The sequence below is a fragment of the Juglans microcarpa x Juglans regia genome, chromosome 5D, assembly GCF_004785595.1.
Source record: "Juglans microcarpa x Juglans regia isolate MS1-56 chromosome 5D, Jm3101_v1.0, whole genome shotgun sequence".
NCBI lineage: Eukaryota > Viridiplantae > Streptophyta > Magnoliopsida > Fagales > Juglandaceae > Juglans > Juglans microcarpa x Juglans regia.
In genome coordinates, this window is record NC_054602.1 from 27,590,705 (window position 1) to 27,600,832 (window position 10,128).

Genomic DNA, 10,128 nt, shown 5'->3' on the forward strand with positions numbered 1-10,128 from the left:
TCTCATCTTAAAATTACAATATTTTTAAATTACTATATAAAATATCATAAACAATTTAACTTTTTTAAATCTCAAAATAATAATAATATTAAAAAAATAATATTTTATTCAACTCATCTAAAATCATCTCATCTCATCATCCAAATGAGCCCAAATAAATATCTCTAATTAAGTGACTAGCTATTAATAAATTATAAGATGAACGCTAGCTGGCTATTGATTAATAAATATTGCATTAATTGGTTATGTGTATGAAATAAATCCATACCTTTTGAAAGCTCACTTGTTCTTATAGTTCAACCAAGTTTATGAACACCTATGGAATACTTTCGGGGAGTGTTGCATGCCAGACAGCAAAGGGAGTAAATATGGTGAGATTCCGAAAGTATCGATAGGGTGAAAACGATCCCTCCATTGACGTTAGTCCAAGAGAATACTGAAATCCATGGGATAATATGCATACAGTACCCATGTTTCCCACATAATTCTTTTGTAAGTAGGAGACCTCTTGAGAGTTGCTATATGCTTGCATGCCTTCAAGGACCATTAACGTGGGTGATAATACATTAATTTTGTCCTCTAGTTCGAAATTCCGCTTTCACAAGTGATTGGGTTGGTGTGTTACACTTACATGCACAACCACATGAGTGTATAAACAGTGCACGGAAATTGCACATTTCCTGTGTACTTTTCGTGTCATCCAGTCTATCATCATCATCATCATTCCATGCACTACTGTAGGTTAATCAGTCGTGTGGATGATTTATTAATTGACGTATCAAGTGAGTGAAAAGTTACCTTCTGCATTTTAGCTGGGAATGCAACTAATTGACTCATCAGACCTTGCTGTATTCTTAGGGAACTTTCCATCGAGTTAGGGTACTATATATGTTTGGGTGTTGAGTTGATTTCAATACTCTATCGTAAACCAATCATTGATAGAGTTCGTTATTTATTCAATTTTTTTTATAAAAAGTTAACATATGATCTCAACCCACTTCATACATTGAAACATATTTTTAATAGAACTCACAAAATAATATTACTCACAGATCAATTTAGATCATTTGAAATCATGTCATCACACCCAAATGCAAACTTAATTTGTTTGTTTGACTGATTTGAAATATTTGCTTAAAAAGAATCTTGAATATGATGTATGGTGATGTCAGTTCATCATCACATGACATAAGAAAAAATAAAGTCAAGCTGAAAAAAAAATAGCTAGTCCATATATATAATCAATATAATTTTTTAGCAAGATTCCATTTTAATTTTCGGTAATATTTATAATGATTTGATTAATATAAAACATGACACTTTGAAACAGACGTGACAATGTTTGGTCAATCTCCAGCTCATATATATATTATATAGGAATTAAGCTCATTCACTCTTATAACTCTTGGGCGTCCTAAATGTACAATCTCAAAATATTATCATTACTGTACTTACTCTTGTACGTTCTTGTTAGAGACCTGAAATGTACGTATTTGTTAATTTAATTTGTTATGAGGTAAGGATAAAATTAGGACATGCCAAACTATATACGTGTACTTCACGTGAGTGATAAAGAAATGGAGAGGGATAAATTATAAATTATGTGATTTTCTATATATATATTGTGTTTCCAGGGACTACAACACAATTTGTCTTTTGTGATAGAAAAAATCGTTACAAAAAATAATCAAAACGTCACTAAAAATATTTGGTGACGGTTTGAAACTATCACCACGACCGTCACCTAATGTGCATCACAAAAAATAATTTTTAGTGATGGTTTGGGAACTGTCACAATTTCTCAACCGTCACTAAAAAGCAATTATGTTGTAGTGTAGGGAAGTACCATATATATAATATATAAGATGTTGTAGTATAATTTGGACAAACCTGTAAGACTCTATTTGGATACAATAAGTGTTTCATCTCGTCTCATTTATCTTATTATTATAACTTTTTCAAATTTCTACATAAAATATAATAAATAATTCAACCTTTTCAAATCTCAAAACAATAATAATATTAAAAAAATAATATTCTAACAATATTTTATTCAACTTTTTACTTTCATCTCAATTTGTCTCATCTCAACTCACTAGAAAAAAGGCACCAAGTCTTAAGAGAGCAACGTCATCCATACCACAGATTAGAGTTCCCTCAAATTCTATTTTGCATTTGTGCGTTTCAAGTGGGAGAGAGATAGACGTATGGAGTGAGCTAGCTAGCTTCTATAATATTTATTGTTCATTTAATGTTAATTTGAGATCCTATAAATCCTACTTCATGTGTATCTCTCTCCCACTTGATATTCTCAAATTTGAACAAAATTTTGAGATCCTCGTGAAGGTCCGACAAGAAATTGAGAGAATTTTTTCCACAAACCATGAGACTAGTCCCTCTTGCATTCATGTCATTAAATGAGACCTTTCTAATATTTTCTAACATTGTAATGGATGATATTTCTAGAATAGTACCATTATTGAAAGTAGTTAGCTAGCCAAATGAATTTAAAGAAAGTAAAAAGGTAAAAGAGAAACTCTCCAATTAATTCGGAAACAGATATAGCGTGCGCAGAGATCTTACAAACAAGATGACCTCGCATAGATCATCAAATTTAATAATATGTCATTCTCTGTCCTAATTGGATTGATGTATTCATTACAGTGAGTGCATGGGAAAGCATTAATGTAGCAAGCTGCTGGGTGATCAGAAAGAAAAGAAAAGCTTGCCATTATAAGTTTCTCTCTCTCTTTCTCTCAACAGATCAGTTGTCAGCAATGCAATGCATCAAACAAATTCTCCAATCTATAAGCTTATTTTTTAATGTTCATTAATAACATAGGAAGCTATATTCTAATACATAAAATATAAACGCGCCAATCGAAGCAAGATGGTTTTGAGTGAGTTGAACATGTTCGTTGAACTTTGATAATACGAGCTAGCTAGCGTTCTAAAAACGAATATTATTGAAATAACTAAACAATAATACAGTTATATATATATATATATATATATATATATATATATATATGCAGTTAACGTAGACAAGATTCCCATATGGCAAACATGGCACAGATCATTATATATATATATATGCTGCAGCCAAGAATCAAGTTTTTCGTACTTTTGTTTACTAGATTATTGAGATTTTTGGGGCTTTGAGGCGCAAGCTTTTAATTAATATGACTCATGTTTTGGTTAGTGTTCCGGGAGTTCATGATTCATTGCATCTCATTACAAGAAAAGGGTTGTATATATGTGTCTTTGGGTTTAAAATCTTGTACTTTTATTTAATTTTTTTTATATCAACTTAATTTAGAGCATGTTATTAATTAATAATACTCAATGATTATGATCTCTAATCTACGATATGTCCAACCTGCAAAGTGCTGATCAATTTCATTTGTTTTAGGTTGACTTAATGGTACACGTACGTAGCTATATATTTCTTATAACTTAATTTGACCTATACAAAATGTGCAACCGATCCAATACTCTCTCCCTCGAGATGAAGTGTAAAAGATTAATAATTATTATATATACCGCCATCTTTCTAAGAAGGAAATGAAAGTTTGCAACTCCAAGTACTGGCTTACAGAAAGATATCGCACAGCTGATGTTGAGTTTCATGAGTATGGAAAGTGACAAAGAGAAGTGCAGAAGGAGTTCAGGAGTCTATTATATTCATGCTACCCAGTTCTAGGTATAAGATGCCAGGGTGCAATTAATAAATGACGCGGGCCGGGGTTCATAAAACGGGCAAACCTTCTAGTGTACTTAATTCATTGAAGCTGAGTTCGACGTAACGTGCACTTGTAGCCACCATAATATACCATAATTGATAGGTGGAGGGTTAAGAGGTGAGTCTCTGTCACTAAAAATCAATAATCAAATAGTAATATAAACTTCAGATAACAATGAAATAATGCTGATCCACTACAACATAATATGATTTTTGTGGCAGAAATTTTTCCCGCATTGTATGCGTTAGACGCAAAAAGCATGTGGAGTCCATTTTCTTACGGCGACCAATATAATGATGCTATAGATAAACTTTTGCGGCAAAAATGGAGATGACGCTTAACTTCTGACTGCCAATATTTTATTTTTTTCTTATTATTATTATTTTTTACAGCGGGTTTTGTGCTTATTACGGCTATGTTTAGTTGACGCAACAAAAGTCGCTACAACACATTCTGTTGCAGCGGATGTTCCGTAAAAACATGGGAAATATATAATCCCATGTTTTCCTTCTCTCCCAACCTGATGTCCTACACGTTTGTGTTCCAAAACACAAAGGTCCCCCACGCTGACCCTTCCCATGCTGTTGCGTCACCGCCTCACCTAGTAAGTAACTCTCGTTCTCTCTCTCTCTCTCTCTCCGTAATAGTTTGACCCTCTCGGTCTCTCTCTCTCTCTCTCTCTCAATTTGTAGCACAGGTCAAACAAATTTGGAAAATTGGGAGATTCACCTTGAACTCCGACTGAGATTTTCTCTGACCTATAATCCTGTCGCCACAACAATAAGGTGTGTATATATATATATATGTATATATATATATATATTTCAGCCACTCATCTCTCTAGAATCGATGTTTTACTTTCTCTTTGAGATGTTTTGTGGGATGCCTTCAGTTGGTGAATTTCACCCCTCTCAGTATCTCTTGCCCTACTATTATCTTTGGCGTGGTTCTTGCAGAATATTGTGCTATGTTTGGTTTGAGTTATTTCCATTATATGAATAAACAAATTCCCAACTATTGATTTGTACACTTCGTATGGTTGAAGCAGATATACTTCTCTCGTGATTTTGCTCTCTATTTAATTTTTTTTTTAGCTGAAATTATTGAGCATTTTACTAAAAAACATAACATGGTAAATTAGTGACCATGACCAGTAGATTTAAGCAAACTATATTCACATGTGGCTTGGTGCACATTGAGACCGAACTGTTAATTTGAAATCTTTGTTCAAAGAACACTGAGCTTCAGTACTTGTTTGGTAGATGCCAATTTACATGTTATTGTTGGCTTTAGCAATTGTGTGTTAGATCAAATGTTACAACCAGATATCTTCTTTCATTTATTAAGGTAAATATGCTCCCAAACAACAACATATTCATGATATAAGGTTGTGACCTAAACTAGGGCTGATTTGTGTAGTTCATTGATTTGAGAGTAATTTTGCGAAATTACTCACAACTGCATCCAAAGAAAATCTTGCAGATCAAACATTGTGCCCTCTCAACAAAATCATCCACTGCCACACATTCGATCATACTTAAATATGTCTTTCAATCTTGGATACCAAGTAGGCGGCTGAAAAAGCATTTACTTTTCCAGTGCACATGCGCATACATTACCCCTACATACTTTAAACATCCTTCCCTACCTTCACATTGTGTTTAGGCCCCGATTGACATTACCAATTTAGATCCATGCTAGGAAAATTGTATAAGTGATGGTTAAATTTCATAGAGCTTCAAACATTATGGGAGTTAGCATGCTTCATCCATTCATATATTTCCATACCATATTGCCTTTTTTCAACAAATATGAACCTTTCATATTTCTTCTATTACTTCATCCACCATTCAACTTGGATTCATGATCCCCTATATATTTTGTGCTTGTATCTATATGCTTCGTAGTTATCTATAGAAACTCTAGATAATTATCTAAACAATAAAAAACACCATACTCGAGTTTATAATTTGAATAAGGGAAGCTTTTGACATTTGTAATGATGCAATATCTATTTTTTGCTGAACCAATCCATGTTCCTTTTGATCGGATGTCTATAAAAGTAAAATGTAGTTTTGAAATAAACTATTTTCAGATGGACAAAACTTGGATGCACTAAACCGATAGGTTTAGGTCAAGGGAATATGACGATGGGGTTAGTCAATTCCTTACAATGAGCTCATGCCCAAGGAAATAATAGGGTGAAGTTTCAATGTCGTAGATGTCGTAATAATATGTTTCTACCCATCAGCAAGATAGAACGACATTTATTCATTACGGGTATAGATCCAAACCATACCCATTGGATCTTTCATGGGGAGCCAGAACCCATGAATTTCATGGGCGAGGACAAAGATGATAATGATAATGGTGATGATAGTTATATTGATGATATCGATGATATATTGGGTGACATTTGTACGGCCACCACTGTTGGTGTTGATGAAGACATGGCCCCACATCCTGTGCAAACCAACACAATTGATCTCAAACCAACCACTTTTGAGAAGCTGTTAGAAGATGCTCGGCGTCCACTTTATGATGGTTGCACAATATTTTCTAAACTATCATTCATTGTTAAATTGCTCCACATCAAAGCAGTTGGTGGGGGGAGTGTAAAGTCCTTCCACATCAAAACTATCATGTAGATTTTGGCAAGGCTACTAAGAAGAGAAAACGCACCCCAGAGGAGTTAAATTGGACAAAACGGAGTATCTTATTTGATCTATCGTATTGGTCATCTCTGAAACTTAGACATAATCTCGACGTTATGCACATCGAGAAAAACATTTGTGATAGCGTTCTTAGTACATTGATAAATATTTCAGGTAAAACTAAAGATGATATCAATGCTCGATGAGACTTTGCTAAACTCAGTATAAGGAAATAGTTACATTTAGAAAGGACAGTACTTCATGTTGTATGCCACATTACACAGTGTCATAGCACATATTATAGTTGCCTTCTATTAAATGTCCAAAAAATATTGCTTGAGTGAAGAAAAATTCTAAGTTGCTATACTTGAGCAGATTTTGATTATGTTATTATATGTAATAGAACTTCAGTACATCACTAAGGTGAATGAAGAAATAATACATGTTCTATGGTAGACTTCTGTTCAACACCTTTTTGTGCATTGTTCTATAGATGGCATATTCAGGGTATATATATAGTAGAGTATTGTTAGTTGAAATGCCTATTTCTGTTTTAGAAAGTATGAATAGTAAGTTGTTGTTACTCATGACTAACAACAAATCAGTTTATGCATTTGAGACCTAGATTTTAACTGAAAGTAATATTGTGCCAAGTTTTTATTTAGGATTATGGTCATGACACATCAATTAATGATTTCTAAAATTTAATTGTTTGTAATTATTTAGGTATATGTGGGACAATATTCGGCTTTACTATTTGTAAAAATTAAAATTAATATTGATCATCCTCAATTTCATGAAAATACATTATAGGTTAGTTAATGGAAAATGCCAAAACCTTTCAGTGCATCATCAACAGGACGAAATTCATTCATAACTTGCGCCAATTTGTGACTCGTTCAATTCCAATGCCATAGAATTTTCCTGCGAACATTGTAGTTTCACATGCGAGCATTTTTTTTTTTTTTGCGGTGGGTATGACACTATTTGCGCCTGAAATGTACTTATTTGCTACGAATGTAAAACCATTTGTGACATCATTTGCATCGAGACTGATTGAATTTATGCCTGCCGTAAATGTTTCAATCTTATACACTTATTTGCGTCCAAAGAGAATTCGCCGCAAGTAAATCTGTTATTCCTAGCGAGGAAGGAAATTTTTTGCGACTGAAAATAAATGGTGGAAAATGTGGGATGTAAGTACTTGTGAGGAAAAAATTGCGCTGGTAGTTAGCTGCAGTTTTTCGTCACTAATAAATTGTTACGGCGCCAAATAATAGACATTAATGGACAGTTTTTCTAAACTAAACATGGTTTTTACGTCGATCATCAGTATTATATTGCGGCGACGAAAACTGATGCAATTAGAGCAATTTTTGTGATGCTTAATATGTCCATCGTAAAAAGCTTTTGAGACGGATTACTACAGACCATCTAGTGGCGAAATGGGATCGACGACAAAACATTATAGTGGCGAATTTTTATCTTTTGGCGGCGTAATTTTTTACCGGAAATGGTAGGAAGTCTTGTAGTGTGAGTGCATTAAGACCAGCTACTCCCTCGATTGGTTGTGTGTTGGAGACTTTAATGAAATAATGCAAGCTAATGAGAAATGAGGAGCTGCTGACAGACCTTTTAACTAGATGGAGGAATTTTGTGTAGCAATAAATGATTGTGGCTTAAGTGATTTAGGGTATAAGGGGGGAAAAGTATACGTGGAGTAACAATAGGGAGGGGGCTCAATTTACCAAAGACAGGCTGGATAAAGCATTTGGGAATGTCCATTGATTTGATTACTGGAAATCTTACTCAGTTGAGGTGGAACCTGTTCATTCCTAAGATCTTAAACCTATTCTGTTATCTATGTATATAAAGGACATTGTGGCCTCCAAGAGGGACAGACCTTTCAGGTATGCGGCTAAATGGGCCTCTAGGGAGGAATGCTAAGTGGTGGTTGAGGATGATTGGAAGAGACCTCAGTTGTTCTCTAACAAGCTAGACAAGACAGTGGGTTCTCTAGCTAGCTGCAAGCTAGGATTAAATGAATGGAGCAGAGTTATTTTTGGGAATTCAAATAGAAAGCTTAAAAAAAAACTCAAGCAACTAAGTGCACTGCAAAACTCTAATACAAGGAACCTAAGCAAGGATATTAAAAGAATTCAAGGGAAAATTGACCAATTGTTGGAAGAGGAAGATGTCACTTGGAAACAGAGAGCCAAACAAAAGTGGCTTAAGGATGGGGATAGGAACTCCAAGTTCTTTCATCACTGTGCTAACCAAAAACGGAAAACAAACACTATCAAGTGCATCAAAGATGAAAAAGGGCTGTATCTGTCACTCAGGAGGCAATTGCAAAACAATTTCATGTTTTCTTCCAGGGATTGTTTACTACCTCCTGTCTTGAAGGAATAACAGACTATCTTGGCAATGTAGAAGCTAGAATTACTAGTAATATGAGCTCATTTTTATCCAAGAAATTCACTGAAAAAGAAGTAGAGGAGGCCATCTTCCAAATGAATCCCCTTAGCTCTCCTGGAGCAGATGGATTCCCCCCCAGCCTTTTATCAACAACACTGAAACTCGATAGGAAGGGAGGTATGTGATGTTGTCCTTTTTGTTCTCAATTCAGGAGGTAGTTTACAGAATCTTAATGAGACCTTTATTGCTTTAATTCCTAAAGTAAAGACTCCAAAGTTGGTCACTGATTTTAGGTCCATAAGTCTGTGCAATTTCCATTACAAGATCATCTCCAAATCCATTGCAAACAGACTTAATAAAGTATTGCCTGAGGTCATTTCACCTACACAATATGCTTTTGTACTTGGTAGATTAATCTCAAATAGTGTAATTGTGGCTATTGTGGCTTTTGAGGCTCTTCACTCCATGAACAACAAGTTGCAAGGGAGGATGGGATATATGGCTATGAAGCTCAACATGAGCAAAGCATATGATCGAATTGAATGGGACTTCCTCCAAGCTGTGTTGTCTAATGGGTTTTCCTGGAGCTTGGATCAACCTGATCATGAATTGTGTTGAAAATGTGTTGTAATCTTTGCTAGTAAATGGAACCCTCCAGCAGACCTTTACATCAAGAGGGATTTGTCTCTGTACCTGTTCATCCTTTGTGCTGAAGTGCTAAGCAAAATGTTGAACCAAGCTGAGGCTCGAGGTGACATATATGGTATTCCAATTGCTAGGGGTCAATTGCATATTAACCATCTATTTTTTGCAGATGACAGTCTACACTTTTGCAAGGCTAATGCAATGGAGTGGAGTAGATTGATTGACATCCTGTCCATGTATGAGAAGGCCTCAGGTCAGAGGTTAAACAAAGACAAAACTTCTATCCAATTCAGCAGGAATACCCCTCAACTTGCTCAAGCCTTAATCCTATAGATTGCAGGTGTCAGATCTAGCATCTCCTACGAGTAATATCTTGGCCTTCCTGCCATGGTGGGGAGATCGAAGGTAGGGTCCTTCAGAAGCATTCTTGACAGTATGAAGAAAAGAGTAAGCAGTTTCAAGGTGAAGCCATTGTCTCAAGCTGGCAAAGAAATCTTGTTAAAGGCTGTAGTCCAAGCACTGCCTACTTACTGTATGGGGGTCTTTAAGCGACCTGGATCCCTCATTAGAAAAATGAACTCCATAATGCACAATTTCTAGTGGGGATAGCAAGATAAGGAAATGAGGGTGCATTAGATTTCTGGAGTAAAATGGGAAGAGCCAAGTCA

At 35.0% G+C, this 10,128-nt stretch overlaps 1 protein-coding gene across 1 annotated transcript; it reads left to right on the forward strand.

Annotated features, from left to right (window-relative positions):
* Nucleotides 1-6,073: 6,073 nt before the first annotated feature.
* LOC121265859 lies at nucleotides 6,074-9,793 on the forward strand. Its single transcript, XM_041169531.1, has 3 exons — nucleotides 6,074-6,287; nucleotides 9,027-9,390; nucleotides 9,457-9,793. The coding sequence occupies exons 1-3, from the start codon at nucleotides 6,074-6,076 to the stop codon at nucleotides 9,791-9,793; spliced, it is 915 nt and encodes a 304-aa protein (XP_041025465.1).
* Nucleotides 9,794-10,128: the final 335 nt, after the last annotated feature.

Excerpts from the sequence above, each read along its gene's own strand:
- LOC121265859 (XM_041169531.1), top strand. The coding sequence starts at position 6,074 with ATGAATTTCATGGGCGAGGACAAAGATGATAATGATAATGGTGATGAT. Across the intron at positions 6,288-9,026 it reads TCGGCGTCCACTTTATGATG|GAGGTAGTTTACAGAATCTT; the intron begins GTTGCACAATAT and ends TTCTCAATTCAG. Across the intron at positions 9,391-9,456 it reads CAAGCTGTGTTGTCTAATGG|TAAATGGAACCCTCCAGCAG; the intron begins GTTTTCCTGGAG and ends AATCTTTGCTAG.